Source organism: Corapipo altera, unplaced genomic scaffold (assembly GCF_003945725.1).
Source record: "Corapipo altera isolate COAL_440 unplaced genomic scaffold, ASM394572v1 61, whole genome shotgun sequence".
Taxonomy (NCBI): Eukaryota; Metazoa; Chordata; class Aves; order Passeriformes; family Pipridae; genus Corapipo; species Corapipo altera.
In genome coordinates this window covers 1557032-1580950 of record NW_020884910.1, presented here as the reverse complement: position 1 = coordinate 1580950, position 23919 = coordinate 1557032, and the positions used below count along the sequence as shown (strand labels likewise).

At 40.0% G+C, this 23919-nt stretch overlaps 1 protein-coding gene across 5 annotated transcripts in view; it reads left to right on the top strand.

The window, feature by feature from the left end:
• Window positions 1–23919, top strand: part of LOC113952002 (cell surface glycoprotein CD200 receptor 1-A-like) — a 36274-nt gene continuing 12355 nt past the window's right edge. Inside the window, exons 1-7 of one of the 5 annotated variants that reach the window (XM_027653650.1) lie at window positions 1–1798; window positions 3607–4578; window positions 17331–17639; window positions 18378–18629; window positions 19396–19495; window positions 19882–19924; window positions 21229–21978. In XM_027653650.1, the coding sequence (XP_027509451.1) occupies window positions 4494–4578; window positions 17331–17639; window positions 18378–18629; window positions 19396–19495; window positions 19882–19924; window positions 21229–21351 (912 nt within the window). In that variant the 5' untranslated portion in view covers window positions 1–1798; window positions 3607–4493 and the 3' untranslated portion in view covers window positions 21352–21978. Of the gene's footprint in view, window positions 1799–2357; window positions 4579–17330; window positions 17640–18377; window positions 18630–19395; window positions 19496–19881; window positions 19925–21228; window positions 21979–23919 lie in introns of those variants that run through there. The other 4 variants (XM_027653651.1, XM_027653649.1, XM_027653652.1 and 1 more) reach the window with 4 other exon arrangements.

Here is a 23919-nt window from a genome sequence, read left to right as displayed (position 1 = left end):
ATGCGTGAGGGGACAAGTGCTGGGCCGTGTCTGGCTGTCCTGCTTTTCTTAAGGGAAGTGGTGAGATTCTGTTAGTTCTTTATTTTGTTAGTTACTGGTTTTTTTCGATTGTGCATACCTGTTTTGGTTTTGTCCATTTTTGTCCCTTTTTGGTTTTTTTCCCCCTTCCCTTCCCTTCTTTCCCTTTTGGGAGCGATTTGGGGTTCCTGTGTTCATATGTACATAGCACCTTAATTGTATATCTGTAATATATGTAAAATATATATATATTTTATATAGCTCTTGCTATTCCGTTTTTTTTCTTCTCTCTCTTCTGGGAGCTTTTCTTCTGTAGTCTGTGGGGTTTGGCAGGAAGCCAGCTACAACCGGCTACACATGGAGAAAGTCAGGGTAGCTTCATGTGAAGTCAACAAGACCAGACCAGCTTAAGTTTATACCAGATGGGGCTCTGATATTCCTGTCACCATTGGAATTGAAGTTCCTGGAATGAACTTCTCTCTGCACCTTGCTGATTAAAATTCAGCTTTACAGCTCCTGCACTTCTTGCTGAATGAGTTACTAGCATGGAATCTGCTGTCAGCAAGGACTTTAAGCTGAGTAAAACCACTTCAAACAGAGCAGATCACAGAGACTGTCAAATAATATCTGATGACATTATGATAATTAACATAAAATAGTTCTGCAATAACCCACAATGCAAAACCACAGGCAGAACCTAGATGTGTGCTCTCAGAATTGAGAAGACAGGGAAAGCTCAGTCTCCAGCAAGGCTGTGATGGTTCTGCATAACACCTTAAACAAACAGTGCTTGACTTTCTCTAGTGCTGTGTGGAAATGGGAACTTACTGAAAATGTATCCTTAGTTACACTTTGTTGATAGTGTCTTCATCCTCAACTACGTCTCAGGCTTCAGTTTTCTTTCCACTTTTTTTCCTTTCCATCAGATGCACACCACACTTCTAATTGATGCAGCCAGCAAAACCAGACAAATTTCACTCCTCTGCATGCATTATTTCTCCATCTGGGTCATCCTCTGTCCCACTCTGGTCTTTCTCAGGACCAATCATGGCAGTCTGGTAAAGTTCACACTGACTGAAAAGAGGAAACACAACCCCCACTTTTAAAAAGGGAAATAAAGAAGACCTGGGGAACTACACACTGGTTATTCTCACCTCTGTGTCTGGCAAGATCATGGAGCAGATCCCCCTGGAAATTATGCCAAGGCAAATGGAAAATAAAAAGGTGATTTGTGACATCCAACATGGCTTCACTACGGGCAAATAGTGCCTGACAAATTTGGTGGCCTTCTACAACAGGGTTACAGCAGTGGTGGTTGAGGAAAGAGCAACTGATGTGATCTACCCGGACTTGTACATAGCACAGGACACTGTCCCACACAATATCCTTGTCTCTAAACTGGAGAGGCACAGACTACACGATGGATAAGGATTTGGCTGGATGGTCACACTAAAACAGTTGTGGTCAATGGCCCCATGTCCACGTGGAGAGCAGTAATGAGTGGTGTTCCTCCAGGGGTTGATATTGGGATTGGTGCTGTTCAACATCTTTGCTGGCAACATGGACAGAGGGACTGAGTGCACCCACAGCAAGTTTACCAACAACACCAACCTGTGTGGTGTGTTCAACATGCTGGAGAGAAGGGATGCCATCCAGAGGGACCTTGACAGGCTTGAGAGCTGGGCCTGTACAAACCTCATGAAGTTCAACAAGGCCAAGTGAACGGTCCCACACCTGGGTCGGGGCAAGCAACCCTGAGGAGAAAGACTTGGGGGTGTTGGTGAGTGAGAAGCTCAACATGACCCATCAGTGTGCACTCACAGCCTAGAAAGCCAAACACATCCTGGGCTGCATCAAAAGCAGTGTGGCCAGCAGGCCGAGGGAGGTAATTCTCCCCCTCTGCTCTGTTCTGGTGAGACCCCACAAGGAGTACTGCATCCAGTTCCAGTGTCCCCAACATAAGAAGTACATGGACTTGCTGGAGCAAGTCCAGAGGAGGTTCATAAGATGATCAGAGGTCTAGAGCCCCTGTACTATAAAGACAGGCTGAGAGAGTTGGGGTTATTCAGCATAGAAAAGAGAAGGCTCTGGGGAGTTCTTATAGCAGCCTTCCAGTATCTAAAGGGGGCCTACGAGAGAGATGGAGAGGGAGCTTGCAAGGGAATGTAGTGGTAGGACAAGAGGGAACAGCTTTAAATTGAAAGAGGGTATTTATTTAGATTAGATATAAGGAAGAAATTATTTACTGTTAGAGTGGTGAGACACTGGAACAGATTTTGCCCAGAGAAATTGTGGATGCCTCATCCCTGGCTGTATTCAAAGACAGGCTGGATGGGGCCCTGAGCAACCTGCTCTTGGGGAAGGTGTCCCTGCCTGTGGCAGGAGAGTTGGAAGAGATGATCTTGAAGGTCCCTTCCAACCCAAACCATTCTAGGGTCCTGTGAATTCTATGTCGTGGGATCCTGGCTCTCATTGTGCAAGTTAGAGAACAGGCTCCTGTGACTAAGAAATAAAGTGCTTGTCACTTCTTGTGGTAAACTTATGTTTCCTGTCATGTCCTGCTGCAGACTTCTGTGACACTTCCCAAGTTCTGCTGCCTTCAACCAGAAGTTGCTCCCAAAGAGTCTTAATGGCATCTTAAATAATATTTTCCGACCAAAAGAATCCATCTGTCTAACTTCTGGTTCTGAATGAATTTCCTGTAGCAAAGATCTTTCATGATGACAATTTAAAGTAGGACTTTTCTTGTTTAAAAGAGAGTTTGTTCTCTTCCAAAATCTCCTCTATCCCATTGAATATTTTAAATTTTTATATTTATGCAGCAATCTTGTATCCAATACACTACGTCTGCACATTTATACTACCTTAGTTTCCTCTTGTCTTTGCATCAAATTTGAGCACCACTTCTTTTACCTTGGAGGCCTGATACTGATTACATGTTCTCTCTCCAGCCTTGTATCTTAATCTCTACTTACATAAAGACCTCTTCTTCCTCTCCATGCCCTTATCTAAAATACAGCTATGATATCTATTCACACATATTACTAATTCCAAGGTCAGTGATAAATACTCAGAAAACAAAGCAGTGTTATTGAAAATAGCACATCGAAATCCTCAGAACAGTGCAGAGGAGTGTTAAAATGTGGTATTGTATTTAAAAAATCAAGGGAGGAAAATATGCAGAACACCCTCCCACAAAAAAACTGTAGCAAATGAGATGATCCTGGGACCAAGATGATCCAGCCAAATTTATGTCTTACGTTATTTTCTTTACATGATCATTATCAGTCTTTTTTTTACTTATTTACATAAGACCTTAACTCATACTCCTCTGTTCCAGTGAACATCAATGCAGACAATTTTGGAACACCAGTCTGATCAAACAAAATTACCAGAATATCAGAGTGCAGTCATCAGTAGAGTTCAAACATGGTGTGCAGTCCTAGTGCCTGAGCAGTTCATTTCCTGCCAACTTTGATCTGTTTTCTGTATTTACTTCTTATGTCTCTGTCCTCAGTGATAATTACTCTGACTCCTAGCTTTCAAACAAGACAAAAAGCTGAACCCTTTTGTCTCCCTGACCCACAGAACTGTGCTGGGGAAGTGCTGTGGCTTAAGAAGGGAGACAGAACTCTGAATCTGAAATTAGTAGCTCAGTGAGGAAGTGGAGAAACAGGTACAGTATTATTTTAAAACAATCCTCACGAGAGTATTCTGAAAAAAATCCCCAAACAAACTGATTTTTAAGTGAAAGATGTAGGCCACCTTAAGTTTCTGTCTCATTTCTGTTGAATAGAATTTAAAATAGACTTTTCTTTCCCCTCAAAAGTCAGTTTCTGTTCTCAGGGTCTGGATAGACTTGTTGTTCAAGATGAGAACTGTGCTGCCAGCAGCTAAGAAAGAAATAATTAAAAATGTCTCTTACAGAAAAGATTTGAGACTGCCTTTTTTTTTTTTTTTTTTCTCTTGAGGAAGATACAAGGAAGAATTGTCTTGGAAGTAGTGCCAAAGAAGTGTCAAAGAAATAGTAGTAGTAACAGACATGACAAACATGAAGAATAAATTTCTCTCTAGCTTCCCAAGAATAACATTTCCTTTTTGATATTAAACTCAGCCTTGCATAACTCCTCTGCTTTTACCCTTTCTGAACTCTGCTGCAGGGTTTATCTTCACTTATCAGCCTCCCGAGGAGAGCCAATGAACGGAAGGCAGAATTGCTCAGTCTGTTTCCTCAGTGTTCGCCCAGGCTCTCAGCACAGGAAGCCTAGTGCTCTGAAAAGTCAGAAGGAGGAACCTCTTCAGCTTTGAGGAGCCAGTTGATCAGGAGCATGCACAGCTAGAAGACAGGAGTTGGAAAGGGAGAGAAGAAACGCTTGACACTGACTGCTGAGGGTGCACTGGCAGGCAATAAACGCTCCCCATGACCACAGTTAGGTTGGTGTCGGGATGGATGGAGTGACGGAGCTGCCTAAGGCATGAAAGCAGGAACCAACATGAAGATTTCTGGGAAGACTGTGTATATGTTTGTGCTGCTCACCATCATTGTTATGAGATCAGGAGGTGAGTCTAACTGGAACCAATTGGCCATTGGGATGTAAGACTGGGGAATATGCACAGCTACTTTCTTTCTGTAGAAGCTATTCATTGTTCTGTGGCTCTCATTAAGTGCTAAAAATGATGGAGCACAACTAAAACATGCTTTTCCAATATCCAGTCCTGTTCCTCTTTTCTTGGTCACAAAGCTGCCAGGCATTATCCTTGTGACTTCAACGTAGAAACTATTTAGTGGCCCTCAGCTGGGAATGTAACATTTGTCACAAAAAGCCTTTTTATTGACAACTCAAAATCCACATAATCTGAGAAACTGATCCTTTTAGCATATTAAAAATATGCCAGACAAAGTTTTTTTGGACTTGCAGTTTCTGCTGAAGAGAGGCTGCAGGTACTCTGAAATAGGGCAGAAATCTCTTGCATCTTTTTGTGAAGTAGTGGAAGACCCCCGATGCTCTGACAGTAGGGAGCAGCTTCTACAATTTTGTTCTGAGGCTGAGGGGCATGCCCAGTATCAAGTTGGGAAAGGCTTTTGTGCCAAAGGCAGTGGCACTCCAAAGCTTCTGTCTTTTAGTGTAGTTGACTTAGTTTTAATACTGTTTAGCTACAGCGATTAATGTTTCCCACATACTGCTCACTTGCGTTTCTAGAGCTTGTGCTCTTCCAGGCACCACACAGCACGCCGGGAACTTGGTAGTGGATCTAGGAATTTGGGCAGAAGTTCCAGAATCCTCAATTGTCTATGCATAGAGGGAGAAGGCAGATAGGTCTGTGAGATCCAGATTAAATTAGAGACATCTCTAAATAATATGTAATGTGCATGTGTCCATTCCTATTATAGACAGAAGAACTAAACTGTGTGGACATGAGTTATTCCATTCCACTTGACCAGAAAATAAAAATGTCTCCTTCATGATATTTTAAAGCAAAACAGATGCAGTCATTGTTGGCAGTGACAGAATACCTGTCTGTAACGTGTGTGTGTGTGGTAATGAAAGATCCCAAATAGTTACCTCAGTGCTACCCATTGGAAAAACTTGAAATACTTCACAAAAATTATTAAACTTTGCACAGTAACCTCACAACAGGTACACTGGAGGAAAAAAACCCTGTCCCTTTCCTGTAGATAAAGAACTATCTCAAAAGAATACTGAGGAACCTGCTCAAGATCATGCAGATAGATTATGGTAAGCATCAGAGACAGCCAACATTTTTGAATATAGCTGCTGGAAAAGTAAAGGAGTATGAATACACCACAAAATGTTGAAGAAAATGGGGAGACAAAGGGGAATAAACTTGGCAAAAATTCTTTTTGAAAACTGACTTTACTGGAAATATTTTAAAAAGTCCAATGCCAAAAAGTGGATATTTTTCACCCAATGGTATTTCGATTTCAACTTCTTGGTGTCTTGGTTAATCAACTATGTTGCCCTTCAAAGAATGTAGAAAAAGGTGTTCAGTTAAAATGTAATTTCATGCCTGAAACCTCCCCTGCCACCCGCATCCTGCTCCCAATAAAAAGCAGCCCACATTTGATGGGAATTTTTTAGCTAATGCTGCTCTTAAACTTGTTTCCTTCATTATTAGGGTGATTCTTCTAAGCAAGATCTAGTGACAAGGGGTTTTTTTCTTCAGAGATCACAGGCTAAATATGTCAAACTGATCCAATGAGCGCATTCTCTCCAGAGAATTCTAGTGTTATATGAAGCTCAGAAGGAACTATGTGCCCCCTTCTGAAGACTAGAGCAAGCTACTCTAATCTAAATAAGGTCATGCAAAAACTGTTGTGTGTAACCAGGCTTTATCTCCATTAACATTTTCCTTAACATTTCCTTAGTGAGTTGTTTTGTATGATTGGGTTAGTTTTTACAACAGCAGAAGGGGCAGCTCAGAAGTAAGGCTGAGGTTGCTTCATAATTATTGCATCTGCCCTCAGGTAGAATTGGATAATATGCTACTGAGGCTGCTGATGCATGATCTCTACTAACAATCATGTTGTGGCAATCCTCACAGTAGTGGTATAGAAAATAAAAATCTTTTTGGTAATGCTTTGAAGATTTCTAGCACACAGAACAACTTAAGTGGTTGTGTACACACTCCAAAGGAAAGTGGTGAGAAAAGGTAAGATCTTCCATGAGAAGTTCATGCAACAAATCTCTTTTTATTGAAATAACATTTGCAGTGTTGGGCTGTTAAGTCCTGCATCTGCAGTTGTATCTTGTGACAATAGATATGTCCAAGTGCTCCAGAGGAAGCTGCAAGAAATCCATTGCCAGTAAGGAGATGTGATTCTCTACGGTTGTTCGGTTTCATTAGTAGTGAAAAACTGAAGTCAGTAATATTGTATCAGTGCTGGAATTGTAGAGCATGAGATGAATAAAAGTGAAGTCAATTTACAGAGCAACCTAGGTACAGTTCAAGTTTACCTACATACTTAACCTTCTTGAATGCTACTACTGTCATTTAGTTTCTTTCCTTAATAAAGCTGGTAAATTCTTTTTCACTAGGGTACTAGTGTTTTATTGCTTTTTTACTGTCTCTGTCGTAGTGTATTTCACTGCTTCTGTCTCTGTTGCCTTCTTTTCTAGTTTGTGATGGAGTCTTGCACTAGATACAAAAAAAATCATAGCCTAAAAAAACTATTATGGTAATCTTACAGTTGTCTCCGTTTCACTATTTTTTTGCTACCCCCTGGGACTATGTGCTGGAATCATTGTGACTTTTTTTACCCTAAAAACATCTGAATCCTAACGGATGGGTTTTCTCACCCAAATTCTTAAAACAGAATTTTGTACTGAATTTCCACTAAGCAAAACTTTTCTTGGAACACATCTAAATTACCATAGTTCAATCTTCAAAGCACGTCCTTGTGATACCAACATTTTGCTGTACTGTGGTCCAAACACATTGAATGCATTTGCATCTGAACGTTAAAACCATGGAAAAAAGGAAGCTCAGTCTTGCAAGCTGACCACATACTCCATGAACTACAAAGCAAGCAGATTTTCTTTAACTGTGAATGCACTTGTAGAGGTATGTGATACTTAAAACACACAGTTGGTATATTTTGTATTTAGAAGTATAATCATTCATAAGAAAACAAGCATAGGGTATCTTCTTGTGCTGCCTTATCTTTGTACTGAATAAGAAAATGCTAGGACAAAAACCACTATGCTAAAGCTAAGCACTGAACAAGGTATGACTGAGATTTTAACTGTATAAAAGTGAGATTATAGCCATGTTTTCATAGCAGTCCCTCATCTGCTCTCTGCAAACTATGAAAAAGAAAGCATACAAGCTACTGTTTGCAGTCAATGATCTGTTTTTTGTTTAGAATAGCAGGAAAACGCCTCTCAAGCACAAATAAACAGTACTTTTTTTGTTTTTCTTCTCATGTGGCAGACAGTAATGCAGAACCAAATAATGCAGTTCAGCATGCAGAACCAAATATAAAACAATCTGTATCTGTTTCTATACTGAGAAGTTGGAGGCACTTTGTTACACATAGTGTCACAGCGCTACTCAGAAAAAAATACTACCCAAGGCATTTTGTCATCCAGTATAAATCCTTTTTCCCCTCATCCATTCCAGCTCACATTCTGCAAGGACAAAGATCTTTGCATATAGAAGTTACCATACCAAGTTCAAAGTTTACAACCAGACTGATACAATATGTGACAGCTTGTTAAGTTCAGTGATGATTTATTATCAGCTGAGGATTTGGCCAACGGTGTTTGTTCTCTAAGCTGCATGACTGACACATCATTTAAGCACCAACAAATTCCTTCATTAAAGAAGCGTATCTATCCTTTTTTTCTAGAAAGTCATATGTATATTGAGACATAACCCATTTAATTGAGAGTAATCACTGAATCACGGGATCAAATTGCAGTGCTGAAATGAAATTAAATTGCCTTTTTTTTTTTCAGACGTATCACAAAACACTTTTCATAAACAATTTGAGCACCAAAAAAGCACCCACTTTATTGAAAGGCTATTTTTAATCCTGGTTGAGGCAAGATTCTCTATTCTAAGTTCCAGTCTAAATTTGTAATACTACTTATTTTTATTATTATTACATTTTGAGCTGCTGAATTTCAGCACACATCTGTCATTCTACTCATCAAGGTCAACTGGTCCTTTTTGTATGACAGATCAATTCTTTATACTAGTAACACTGTATTCTTCCTGCTTTTAACAAATTTCCTCAAACAGCCAATGCCATTAGTAAAATGATCAAATGCAATTATGGCAAAAAACATCTGCTGAGAAACACTATTAGCAAGCTACTTTCAACTTGACACCTTTTAACACTGCCTTTACTTTCTTTCCTTAATCCAGTTCTTAATCCATCATGTTTCCCTTCAGTTGTCCTTCTATTCTTCAGCTTAATTTTTTTCAAGAGGACACTGTATCAAACCACATCTCTTAATTAGGTGTGCTTTAACATCATTTCTTTTCCTTCAAAATTAGCTGTCTTGAATGACTGTTTGAAATTACACTAGAGAAAGCTTATGATCTATGAAAGATCATAGAAAAATGAAAAACTGGAACTGGCGAATGCAAAGGTATATTCCAGCTTGAATGGGAAGACTGAAACCTTGGGATCATTGTTGAGTTCTGTCAGTGTCCTCACCTCTCTGCGACACATAAAGTCATATTGAAGTTTGCAACATAAAAAAAAAAATCCAGCCATGCTGGGGGCACTTCATATTGGAAAACCAGTGACAAAGTGTGTAAGGTTGCTATTTTGGCTTGTATGAAACAGCAGGAAAGAATGGCACAGTAATGGGGGCAAGAAAAGCACTGCAAGTGACATGGTAATAGTTGCAGAAAAGAAATGTGTTAAAAGGAGAACAAAATAAGAATTCGACTATGAGGAAGAAAAGAATATCTGAACATAAGAAAAAAGCCTAACTAAAGGAAATGGGAATAGGAGATATTTTCAAGGAATAATGATAAGTATGGATAAAAGAGTGTGAGTGTGAAACTAGCGATTAAGGTATAAGCCTCTTAACGTGTCCTTTTAAAGATACATCCATGCTGAAAAAGCTGTGATCTCAGTTTCAAGAAACAGTCATATGAGCTCAGGTCAGCTATTTCATGTATTTCTATCATGAAAATTAGAGTAGTTGAACTACTTAGTGTTCACCCGAAACACAGCACTGATTTTTAGCCTACACTCTGTCCTGTTGTGACTCTGTTTTCAGAGTCACAAAGCTATGATGTAGAAAAGTCGGTCAGTACGTTAGCGATTCCTACCCTAGTACAAAGCTCTTCTATTTATCTTTCACTTTACTCCACATGAGCTTTGCTAAGTGTCACAGGCACTTAGAAGGGGAAAACAGATGCAGAACTCAGTGTTGTATCTGACCTCTTTCAATCGTCCAGTGCTGCCTTTTTGATTATTACTTGTTACGACTCATATAACACATTCATTCCAAGATACAGTTGGTAGTTTGCTTCTGGTATGATCATTGTTTCAGTTCATTATACCTCTGAGTTTAATATGTCACAATCCACAGGGGGTGTAAGGGGGAGATGCTGTGGTGAATTGTTACTGTAAGAAATAAAGATTCAATAGGATGTCTGAGAAATATGGCTGAGGAAGAAATCCCTTTACAGTGTGAAAAACTCTTTAGCAGCTAAGTTTCAGAAGAGGTTGTCACGGAACTTGAGTCATTTTGGAGGCAAGAAAAAGTTCTACTGTGGGTTAAAACCTGCTATGAAGAATAACAGAAGCTAGAAATCTTTCCTGTTTGAAAGCAATTAAAAGCACTTTCAAGCTGTGTAGCTCTCTCTGATTTTGTAGTTATTCCCCTCAAAAATTTAGTGGCTTCACAATCAAATTTTCCTGTTTTTAAAATCTTTCTTTTTTCCTTTATTGCGAGCAAGTCTCTGAGAAACAGAAGTGACTAAATAAGTGACACTGCATTGAAACTGGTGCAACTAGTTATTCATGACAGCTGTCAAACGCACTACATAAACCACATTGAAAAAAACAGAGCAAAGTCTTTTCCCCCAATCTTTTCAAATTACAGAAATCTTAGCATGACGATATTTTTGTTATTTTAGCATGACAACATATTTTGGAAACACAAATGTGAACTTCTCAACTGAGTTTGTTTTTCCTGAGAAAGGATATATGCATTTTCAAACACAGAAGTGGAATCTGTCAGTGCATTGGAATGTGCACTGGAATAGAGGTTGAGAACCTTCTCAAACATGGCTTGAAGTCTTCTTCAATAGTCAAGGAGAGAAAATGAGGGATAGCATAGTATTATTGTTAATAATTAGATGGATTTCACAGCCTGGAGTAAAATTCGAGGACCTCATCTAAAGGCCTTCTATCCTACCCACCTGTCACATGAGTCTCCAAGGTGAAAGCTGCTCACAATCAAAATAAAATGGTTCAGCTTGGAGCTATACAAAACTCCCAGAACCTGACTCATCTATTTTCTACATCGTTGTGACAGACAGCATGGACTCCCGAGTTCTGCTCCTTTTGGCTAACAGAAAAAATGATTGCTGTTTTCCGGAGTCAATTCATTTGTGAAGAACACTACTGAAAATGATAAGCTGTTTACAAAAAATATGTAGATATATTTAATCTCTCTTCATTTAATCTCTCTTATGTGCAATGAAATAGTTAACAGTACTGACATTTAACTACCATCCTACAGTTAGCTGCACAGAAGTGAGCCTGACAGCTCACACCTCTTCAAATCACTTGTTTCCTGCAGGCCCACAGAGAACGAGGCCTTTGCTGCACAGACAACTTGTCAGTTCAGCTCAGCTATAAAATGGGATTTCATCTCGAAAGAAGGAGCTGTGGAATGTGCTGGTTTGCTTCTGAGCCTTCGTTTGAATAGACAAATGCTGACATGTATGGCATATATGCCCTAATGCACTGGTCATAAACCAAGCAGCTATCATGGAGGAAACTTCAGCAAATTACTATTAGCCATTTTACATTATGAAAGCACCAATCCAGAAAACAGCAGTGCAGTGACAGGTCTGAATCGAAACACTTGTAACACTGAACCTTTCCTCTTTAACAGTGGCATGCTGTGATGGTTTTGGCAGGGATAGAGTCAATTTACTTCATAATAGTTACTATGGGGCTATGTTTTGGGTTTCTGCTGGAAACAGTGTTCAAGTCACAGGGATGTTTTCGTTATTGCTCAGCAGCACTTACACAGAGCCAAGGCCTTTTGTGCCTCTCATCCTGCCCCACCAGCGAGAGGTTGGGAAGGGACACAGCCAGGACAGCTGACCCCAAATGACCAACACTAAATTCCACACCATGTGGCATCATGTTCAGCACATAAAACCTGGAGAAGAAGGAAGGAGAGATGTTAGGACCTATGGTGTTTGTCTTCCCAAGTCACCACTACTCATGATATAACCCTGCTTTCCTAGAGGTGGCTGCCTGCCTGCCCATGGGAATTCCTTGGTTTGCTTTGCTTGTGCAAGTGGCTTTTGCTTTAGCTATTAACCTGTGAGTTTTCTCACTTTTCTGATTGTCTCCCCCACCTCACTGTGGGAGGAGTGAGCAAGAGGGAGCCAGTGGCTGTGAGGGGCTTTGCTGCCAGCTGGGGTTTAACCACAAGAAATTCTTCTGTTTGTTTAGATTTCCTGCAGAGTAGATATACATCCTTTAGGTTTAGTGTAATTCTTGGAGGAAAGGAGAGATTGTGTCTTCCCTCAGAGCTGCTGAGTACATATCCAAGAGTGCAGGCTGGAGCAAGCAGCATAAGGAGGGCAAAGAAAGCATATAGGGAGATTCTGGCAAAGGGCTGGATTGGAGTAGACCCACAGGAAGTAATGGAAGTTATGGAAAAGTTGCTCAGAAGAGATCACGTGAAAAATGTGCAGCCTGACAAGTCACCAAAAGCTTATGGAGTACAAGAGAAGAATGAGGGAAAGAACCTGTTCTATGGGGGCACAGAGAGCAGGGGAGATTTATTTCCAGTCCTTTCATTTTCATAAGTATAGCTAACAATTCTGGGTTCCCTGCAGAGCTGTCACATGCTAGCATATTGGTTTCTGATCTAACAAAATATACTTTTAGAGACTTAGATGGCTTTTGGTATGCTCACTAGAAAGAGAAAGCAGAACATGTCCAACTTCAGTCCAACTTGTCCTAGCAACATCTCTAAATTGGAGGAAATGCTAAACTGACCAGGAAGGACAGGATAGGGATTATATCTATTAAAAAAACTCTCTTTGTGTTGGTGGATTCCATAACTATTTACATATTAATTTCTGAGAATATACATTTTTCAGTGCTTTTAAATAAAGCTAACTCTTGTAAAAACCAGCAAGTTTTGACATTTTCTGAGATTATATTTTATCTTGAAATAGAAAGAAAGGCAAATCCTTTTTTCATCAGAAACTGTTATGAAAAATGGCTGACATTATTATTCAGGGTTTGGAAGCTTCCCATCAAGTGTTACCCAGGCCCAGTCCTATTTTGCTTGTGAGTGACAAGAATTTAGCTCACCACTGTTCAAAACCTTGAATTATCTGAATTTATTACTACACTCTGTGGTAAAATGAAGCAGAGCTCTCTTTTTGCATATGCTTTATTGGGAGAATAGCAAGCATGCTGGAAGATTTCTGCACCACACGGTAGAGTGAACATCCATAGAAATGGAAGCACTGTAACTACCTACATGGTGACAAGAAGGGCTACTGAGCAAATGCCCAGCAGAACTATCAGCCTGGCTATGCCACTTTTGGGACTCAGTTTAGTGGGTATCCAGAACACTTTGCTGACACAAAATGCTTCCATGCCACATTGAACCAGAGGAAGATCAAAATGGGTGCAGACTCTGCGGTTATGCCTTGCTCCCTTACCTTCTTTTTTCTTTCCCTGCCTTTAAAACTAAGACAATAGGAGTTGGAGACAGTTCTTGGGAGAATGCTAACAGGCTAATAGGGTCATAATATAAGATAACACTTCCTCCTAATAATATATTTCTGTTCTACAGAGATAAAAACAATCCCTGTTCCACCATAAGAGAAGGTTGTGAAAGTCATTTCAGAAACATAAATAAATCAAACTTTTCAGGACTTTTAGCATATGCATTCTTCTTCCATAAAATAAGTCTAAAGATCATGTTTATAGCAGCATGTATGAGAAAAGAAGCAAATCAAGGAAGAAAGTTCACAATTCATATTTGCGTTAATGCCACTTACCTGCACTCTAGCAATGAAAGAGTTCAGTAAAGTCAAAACAATTTAAACTTTTATGTTTATAAGGCCTCTGTACAAAAGTAGGAGGATGTGTATAAGGGTAGGATAAATAAGATTTTTTACAAATTAATCTACCATCTATGGAAAAGCTCTTGCCTTAGCAAAAGCCTTCTGAATTGATAACAAGATACAGGGGTTTTCATAATCCTTCTACGAATTTCTTGTAAACATAAAATTGTGCTTAAACTTGATTCAGCACATTTTAAGCTGACTGATGTGGCTTCTTATTTGAAGTCAATGGTACTTGATTCATTCAGAGGAGAATATGACAGAAAGGCACAGCAAAAAGCACCACTTTCACTGCCTCTTTCTCTACAGCCTTGAAGTGTGCAAGCTGTTATCTTGGGGAACTTGAGCATTACAATGAGTTGCTTTAGGAGATGCTGAGTTGAAATGCAAGTAAAATGATGTTGCTTTAAAATGCAAATAAAAGTGTACACACTTAAATTTGCACAACACTGTCATTCTTGCTCAACATTTGCACACATTATCCAAAAAACCCCCATCTCCAACACACAAGCTGTTTGAATGTTAAGGTTTGCTTAGTCATTTTCAGATGAGGTAAGCCACACTGTGCGTGACTCGGAGCTCTGAGACTCTTGGCAATGTTAAACTAGGAGAGGAAACACTTTGTTCTGCAATTTTCAGAGACATTCATTGAACTCATCCAGAAACTCTCATGAGACAAAAGGCTTCCTTCAGTTCCACTCCTGGTAAAATCATCTGAGTTTAAGACACACACCTCACATTCTCTTGAAATGCCATTAAGCAGAAAAATACACTGTCAACAGTTGAAGCGTATTCACCCAAAGGATACTTTATCTACAAAATGAAAGCTCAAAAACCTTTAAAGGAATATGTAAGAAGTGAAAATGCAGTGAACTGTCTTCATTTTGCAAGTTGGAAATCATTTCCCGAGAACACAGTCAAACAGAAGCAAATGTGTTTGACCTGGAATGATTCATTCACCTAGATTCAAGAAGATAATGAGATTTCAGACAATATTATTAAGATAAAACCAACTGTAGTTTTCTCAAATAGGCCAATGATTTGACTAATGATTTAAAGCTGATGCTCATTAAGACCATTTCTAATAGCATTGTGAATGTTCAGGAACTGGGCTTCACATTGTGCTAGACAACAGTTTCAGATCTGGGTAGGCGGTAGTGGAACAACAGTCAGGTCTGGTACCTTGGAGGAAGACTGACAAAGGTTTGACTAATCACACAAAAATTAGACCTTCTAATCCTTTGTATATCCAGCTGAATTTTCAATTGCTGCTTTAGTATATCTGTTGAAAAGTTTGTGGAGGGGTTTAAAATTTTTGGAATAACTTGTGAAAAACTTATTTTTCAGCACAAATCATTTTTGTTAACTTCTGTTGTCCATCCAGATTAATGCATGGTTTGAAAGTAGTACTCTGATTTTTTCCTCACACACACCTTTCAGAATGCCACTGAAACTATTACTCAGCCCAAGGAAAGAACAATGCGGGTTCCACCACAGACAGAGAGAACTGAGACATCAGTGTTTTGTGGTCCCAAAAGTTAACAGTGACCTATTAAAGGAGGAAGTGAGTGAGGTGGTAAATGGAGGCTTGCTTGGATGACAGCTGTGGGTATTATTCCTATTAACTCATTAACTGTTGCACCTAGGAGATTTTGAAAAAGAAAGATTATTTACTGGTAACAAGTCTTCTTCAGGTGGTTATTTAAACATGTATGTACACTGTGAATTTTGAGGGTTGTTTGTTTTAATTTCAGCAGGAGCCAAAGGACACAAAAGTCCCGTTCCTTCACCTCCTCTTCACGCTGGTTTACAACCTGCGCCTCATACTTTTGTTTTCTCTGTCTCACAAGTGCCTCACAAAGGAGGGTGGGCTACCTGTGAAAGTGTAGGCAACAGTAATGCACATACAAGCAACTCATCTTGAAGAACAGTTACAGGTAACTTTCCTCTCATCCTGGAATGCTCACCCACAGGTACCTTAGCTGCAAACAAAACCCATCACAAAATACTTTCTTAAAGGAAATGGTCCCAATGTGAGTAATTGAAACAAAGCAAAAGAACCAACTGTCCTAAAGGTGGCATCATGCTGAGAGGCTTCAATGGTCAAGGAAATAGTGAAATGAATCTTGGGCTAGAAACTTGACCCTTGGATATGTCAGTTGAAGACACAGGCAGATGAGGTGTCCCAAATCTGGTCAATACAAAGAATGCAAGCATAACTTATGTTCAATATGTGAAAAAAATAATCCATCCTGAAAGCTTATGGAAGAAGAAATGCCAGGCAAATTAGTTTCTTGGCTAAAAAGAAATTCAGGGACCCATAAGAAAATGAAAAGCAATCCTGAGGTGCGACTTATCTTGAACAAACACAATACACAGAATAGCCATAATAGTGGTCTGGCTCTCCACCTCTAAAAAACCAGTGTGATAACTACCAAAAAGAATGAGAGGACTAGGTCCAAACTTTTCATCTGGTGGCTTCAAATGCGTAGTTCATGGATCCAGAAAAAAAGTATTTCCTGTCTCCCAGCAACAGTCATCTTTTAAAATGTAAAAGAAGAGTCAGTGTCTAGAAAGAAAAAAAAAAAGAGTGTTTCCCAGCAATTGCAAAACTGAATTCAAGAACAAGCCATACTCAACGTCAACACATGTTAACACATCAACTGAATAAGGTTCCTCTGTTATTTCAGCCTATCAAGCAAGAGGCACAAGGATATGGGCACATTTTACACCTTCATAGTTGTGTGTCTGGCACAAAGATGGGTAAGACTTACATTAATGTTGTATGGGAACTGCTGCAGTAAAAACAGTACAGCCACAGTGTGAATGCATATGTACACATTACGTACACTCATAGTGTAAATGTGTATGTTCACAAAGATTCTGAAGATGAAAAGACATCCCTGAGACACAAGACAAAATCCTTTCTCTGCACAAAGCTCCTCCACTGTTATTTGTGCTTTTTTTTATGTCTAAGAGGTGTAGAAAATGCTTTGGCCACAGTTTTGGATTTTGTATGAATGCAGAAGTAAAAGCTGTTTACTCTGCTGGTCGCAACAATGTGGCCAAATGCAATAGTCACATTTCTATTTTTTCCATTTTCTGTTAGTGGCAACCGCCCTGTGAGCAACCCAAAGGAGTTGCAAATCTGAAGAATTTGCCAATAGAGGCAGATTTCAGATGACAAACTGTCCAAGGTAATGGGAAGGATTAGGGTCCTCCTTCAATATCCAGTCTTATCCACTAGGAGGAATGCCAGTGGGAAATTTGTTGATGGTATTCAGAGGGTAGGCTGTGACAGGCCACTGGCTCCATAATCCACAGTTCTAGTATGAGATGACAGACAATTTGCAGATGAGCACAGACACGGTTCATGCTGGCATGTACCATTGCAGACATTGCCCTGTGAAGCACTGACCTCAACTTCAGGACTATGAGTGACACCCCTAAGCACCATCTCACATGTTCTTCTCCCTCCTTCTCTCCTTCAGGGAACAACGAAGTGTCAGTGACCATAGGTGACAGCTCAGTGCTCGCCTGCCCTCTCAAACCAAATATAAATATGCTAACATGGAAAATATATCCCAAGGTTGGAGGCCCCTGCAACTTGGGCTACAGGGCTGATACGAACACGACAGACAGAACAAACTGCAGTGACAGCATGAACTGGAAATTCAGACCAGATCTGGGTCCTGTGCTTGAGATACAGCAAGTGGGGATAGCCCAGGAGGGAAATTACATCTGTGAAGTTGTAACACCAGAAGGGAATTTCCACAGGACATACCACCTGACTGTGCTGGGTAAGGAACTCCTTCCCTGTTTACAGTTCTCCAAAGGACCATGTCTGGGCCTGGACATACAAAGCTCCTCTCCTGAGGCACTGGGGAAACATGGAGTAAAAAAATTGAGCTTCTTTTTTTTTTTTAATCAAAGAGGGTAGCTTTAAACTAGATATTAGTAAAAAATTCTATACTGAGAGGGTGGTGAGTCACTGAAACAGGCTGCCCAGGAAAGTTGTAGATGCCCCATCTCTGGAAGTTCAAGGCCAGGCTGGATGGAACTCTGAGCAACCTGGTCTAGTGAAAGGCATCCCTGACCATGGCAAGGGCACTAGAACTAGATGATCTTTAAAGTCCCTTCAAAGCCGTGATTCTTGTTGGATAAACTGCCATGCATATCATTGATAATGTCTCTGGGTCTCCCTTCTCCTTATTTCCCAAAACTCTGCTCCCTTCTGTGGTCATGTTTTCCACTGCCTAGTTAGAAACAATAGCTGTGAAGCAATTTCCCATATCCTAACAGCGGATATGGAGAATGGCTGTGGTAAGGCTCACCTGAATGTGGGAAAGTTGTCCAAAAGGAAAAAAGAGACAAGATCTTTGTCTCTTGTGAGTTGGATCCATGTTGTTGTCATGGAATGACACCTCCAACCTCATTCTCCTCTTTTCACTGCTTTCATTTTGGGTAGAGAACAAGAACATCCTGTCCCAGCTGCAGGAAACTAACTCCATGCTTCTCCCCTTCCTGGTGCTTTGCAGTGCCCCCGAGGCTGAGCCTCTTCTGTGATGAGCACGGGAAGCCCGTGTGCGAGGCAGCGGCAGGGAAGCCGCCTGCTCAGGTCTCGTGGCTCCTAGAGAACAACTCCTCCCTTGAGGAAGAAAGCCATGACGATGGGACAGTGACTGTTCTCAGCAGGTTGACAGCATGTGACACCAACGTGACTGACACAACCTGCGTGGTGTTCCACCCAGCTGGGAGCTGGAGTGAGTCCATAGCCTGTTGTCCCTCAGGTAAGCTTCCCTTTGTGCATTTGCTGTTCAAAGGCCTATTCAGCTTGTTCAACTCTCATTACTTCTAGGAAGGAAAATCTACAAAAGGTACAGAAAGCTTCAGTGAAGTCCTATAAAGACAAGAGTACCATCCCCAACTGCCTTTGACCAGAAACAGCACCACTCCTTTGTGTTCTAGACACTATTTCCTAGGAGTTTCTTCTCTAAGAGGGATACACATAAGTGTCATAGCATTCTTTTGGTAGTGAAAACATTGTTGGAAACAGAGACAAAGCAGTCATAACCAACCGGAAGTGGAACATCAGCAAGGTTTTTTTCAGATGCAAATTTAAATGTCATGGTAAGAGAGAGAAGCAGAACCAACTCTAGTGTGGCCAGCAGAAAAAAGTAAATCACTTTGTTCTGAATTGTGAATATCTGACACTATGACCTCTGGTTTCTGGTTTTTGCTTTTTTGTTGCTTTTGAGAACTATGCACGAGTTGCAGTGCTGAGAAATACTGAATCCTTGAGAGGGGCTCAGGTGTGGCTTAGTGAAAAAATATCATGAGTGTCCACTGTGGGATTTGTGGGATCTGCTTTTGTCTCTGACACAGACTCCATTTGTGTTTCATTGCTGACTTTGCCTTCTGCTGAAGGACATTATATTTCTCTTACAAGCATGCTGAAACTGTGTGTATGTGCTAAAGCAAATTTAATCTTATACTGAAATAATACAGAAAATGAGTAGTAAGAAGATATAACTCAAACTAACTCTTTGTGTTTAGACAAAAAGAACTCTATCCTGTATGTCTCCATTACCCTTTGTCTTCTGAGCATTATGACCTTCATGGCTGTCATTTACTACATCAAGCTCCACAGTAACAGGTACGTATAATAGGGTGCAAAGAAAAAATCATGTAGTGCTAGAAGAAATTTTAAAGTACTCTTTGTGTCTTGAAATCACATGATTCTGTCAGTCTGTGCTGCCATGGATAACTGAATTAACTTCATCAAATATTTCTATACTGCAGACACTGTGCATTGCATACACCTTCACTGAATAATGCTAAGAAAGCATCCTAAATGAGAAAGTCAGGATGCTATAATTTCAGGATCTAAAGTCAGGGAGAGAGAGACATGAGATGGCTTTACTCCTGAAGACAAGAAAAAGAAACTTTTCATATGCTTCTGGCCAAAGAAACCAATCTGTGATCCAGCCAAACACAGGACTAAGGAAGGAATTTCTTTAACACTTGCTTTCTTTTTCACAGACTGTGCCACAAAACCACACCTCCTGAAACTGATCCTATACAGGTAAGGAGAATTATGCAGATTAGACATCACCAGATCAGGGATCTTCTGGTAGTCCTGAAAGCATAATCAATAAAGAGAAAACAATAGATTTTTCACTCTGTGCTTTAAGCAGGTATTATTGTGTCCTATATGTTTGTTCTTAGCTGTTTATAGGACAAAACAAAGCTTAATTTTACCATAATTTTGACTTGGAGCACTAGAGGCATGTTCCAACAGCAAACACTCAGCTACTGCCCTTCTTTATCTTAGCAAGGAGTGATGCCCACCACATCTTCCTGATTATATCAGACACACCAACCACGACTCCTGTCCAAGCAGTAAGGAGGAAGGGAGGCAATAACATGGGTTGGGGAATATTAAGGAAACTATTAGTAAACAAGAAGATTAAACAACCAAATTAACAGACAGAAGGAGAAAAGGAATGTCCCTCTTCATGTCCAGAATGATAATGTGTGAGTTTTGAAGGCCCCTCTTTATCTAGTATGGTCAATCCACAATCAATAACCCAACCAGACTCAAGACAAAACATTTTATTAAACAATGGAAGGAATGCTGAGCTGCAAACTGGGAGAAACTACTGAATTCCCTATGCTGTTAGAAGCTTCCTGTGCAGCTGAGCAATTCACTCATCAGTGATGCCTCTCTATTCTCTGCTGCCAAATCCAAATAAAAGCATCTCTGTGCAGACAAGATGTGTTACAACTATATTGTATCTGTGCATCTAAAGTAGACTCTAGGCTCAAATTCTGTCATCAACTTAAAAAGACGCTTCGGCTTCTGAAAAGACTTAGCCAATTCTAGTTATTACTATTCCTGCTGTTCTGCTGCCCTACCTCCAAGTTGTTGCTGACAGATGCAGTTGCGTTAAAGCAAAATGATGGTTTAAGTACCAGTGTTCTTGCCGTCACATCACATAACTTTTATTACTGTGTCTGTAGACTAAAATTGTATACTGATGGAGGAATCAATTGTAGTCAAGACTTTAGCATATTATTTGCTCTTTCTAGAGAATTAGACCTTAACACAACTTTTTTTTCAGGCAAAAAAATAAGTGGTGTAGAAGGGAAGGAAAAAAAGGCAAGTGAACCAATATCTCAGCTTTACCCTCCAAATCTTTGCCAGAAAAAGCAACACATATTCTTTGATAGAAAAAGCAATAGAGGAGTCTTTTTCTTGAGTTGAAGAGGAATAAAAACAAGAGCACTACTTTCCAGTTATTTTCGTCAGTTCATATCAAAGGCTTGCTGAGTTTTGCCAAACTAAACTACTCCTTGCATTCACAGTTTTTGGTTTTGTTTTGCTAGAATGACACGATGGAAGTGGAACCTTATACTACTTACGTGCAGAAGGAAAACGTAATTTACAACTCAGTGTCTGATCTGACAGTGGGGCAGAATCTTCCACAAGAACTGTGTCCCGAAACATGAACAATTCAACAACACTGGAAAAGGAAAGACATACTTTATAAAAGACTGGTTATATAGAGAAACTTCTCAGAGGATTTCTTCAGATTTTGGGGCAGCATAGCTCACTAGGTCTGTTCAGACACCTGTGCTTGCTGATGAGTCAGTATAGGTCTATTTTTTTCTCCCTGTTTTGCTTTCCTCCTTGGGAAGGGAAACAGTGATATTCCTTGCAAAAATGGACTGACCCCATAACACAGTTTTTCCTGGAATAGATGTTGCGACCAGTGCTCCCTTTACTGTTTTTGCCCTGGAGGTTCTAGTTTTGTCAGTCACTTCTAAATGTAACTTTGATACACTTGACACTCTGATGCACACATTTGGGAGACCAGAGGAGCGTTATTTCTGAACTAAAATGAAACACTCTTCAATCAGCAGCCATCTTTTTCTAATTCACACTTTACTAACATAGTGACCCAAGTACCGATCATCACTGAATACCTCAAATAGCAGAAGATATTGATAGGGAAGACCCAGTTCTGAAAATGGAAATGAGTGATAAATTCAGAAGATCATTCACTAAGAAAGATTCTTCACTAACATGACTAATTTACTTGTTAGTTTCATATTCAATAACTCAGGATACCATTATAGGATGCCATCCAGAGGAACCTGGACAAGCTGGAGAAGTGGGCCAATGGGAATTTCACAAGGTTTAACAAGACCAAGTGCAAGGTGCTGCAAATGGGTTGGGGCAACCCATGGTATCAATCCAGGCTAGGGGATGAACAGATCAAGAGCAGCCCTGCTGAGAAGGACTGGGGTGTGATGATGGATGAGAGGCTGGACCTGACCTGGCAATGTGTGCTCACAGCCCAGAAAGCCAAATGTGTCCTGGGCTGCTTCAAAAGCGGCGTGGCCGGTAGATGGAATGAGGTTCTGTCATTCTGCTCTGCTCTGTGAGACCCTATCTGAAATACTGCTTCCAGCTCTGGTGTCTCCTACACAAGAAAGACATGGGCATGTCAGAGCAGGTCCAGAGGAGGGCCACAAAGGTGGTTAGAGGGATGGAGAACCTGTCGTATGAGGAAAGCTTGAAAGAATTGGGATTGTTCAGCCTGGAAAAGAGAAGGCTTAGCGGTGACCTAATTGTGGCCTTCCAGTACCTGAAGGGAGTCTACAAGGAAAATGGAGAGGGATTTTCTACAAGGGCATGTGGTGACAGGACAAAGGGGAATGCCTTTAAACTAAAAAAGACTAGGTTTAGATTAGATATTAGAAGAAAATTCTTTACTGTGAGGGTGGTGAGACACTGGAACAGGCTGCCCAGAGAAGTTGTGGGTACCCCATCCGTGGCAGTGTTCAAGGCCAGACTGGATGGGACTTTGAGCAACCTGATCTAGTGGAAGGTGTCCCTGCCCTTGGCAGAGGGGTTGAAACTAGATGATCCTGAAGGGCTCTTCTAATGCAAACCATTCTATGATTCCATGATTCCATGATTTCCACTAAATATGTTAATTCTGTATTTCAGATAATTTTGATTACTTTTTCATAAGATACTCTGAAGATATGGCATTTCTCTCTTTCTTAAGAGTATTAGCATTAAGATACTGTAAAATAATTATGTTACTCAAATCTCATAGGCTACTTTTATTAGAAGCAAATATAAAATATTTCACAAAACAAGTTAAAATATATTTTCTATAAGAGTGCAATTATGTACAAAATGGATAAAATGCTTGCTAATTCTAGTCATACTTATTTTAACTACCACAACTGAAGATTTTTTCGTTCTTATGTCTAGATGTTTTATTGATATTCTTTTAAATGTACTTGCAAGTTCACTTTTTTCTATGTAAATTAGCTTACATATCTTAATGCATCTCATATTGAGGTGACTTCTTCTCACCTTCCCAAAATATCCTTTGGGAATAAGTAAAATAAATTATCCTCTATATAATAGAAGTTCTCAAACTTTTTGGACTGATACCTTTCCAGCTAAAGTATGAACAGGCTTTACAGTAAGAGCAAAGGAATACATTTGTAAATCTCTCTTTACTACCTCTTACTTCAGTATTTTTGAAGACTGACTGGGTACTTGGTCTGATTGTAGCATCAGAAGAACTAGATTTTTCCTTTAGATCACAGAAATGTCTTTTGCCAAACATTTCTTTTGATCTAAGCTCCCAAGGACCATGACATAGTGTTTACAAAACAGACTTCTAAATTGATTACAGTTCCTAATTGTAAACCTATGTTATTAATGTAAACCAGTACAGCTGGTTATTTATTCTCTCTCTAGCAGCTATGAAACAGCCACTTTTGTCCAGGTGCTCTCTGCATGCAAGTATTGCTTTCCTCCATTTCTGCATGTCATTTTAGAGTGCAAGGGATCAAAGCTGAATATCAAGCAGCTACAAACAAGTTTTAAAGGAACCTCAGTGTCCAGTGACTTACTAAGGAAGAGAGCCAGTCAACTCAGCCATAATACTCTGAATTTCTCCCCCGAAACAGAGTGCCATCACTTCTTAAGACTTTTTTCCGTGGACCGGAAAGTGGCTTATGTTGTTCAGTGTCCATAAATGGGGTTCA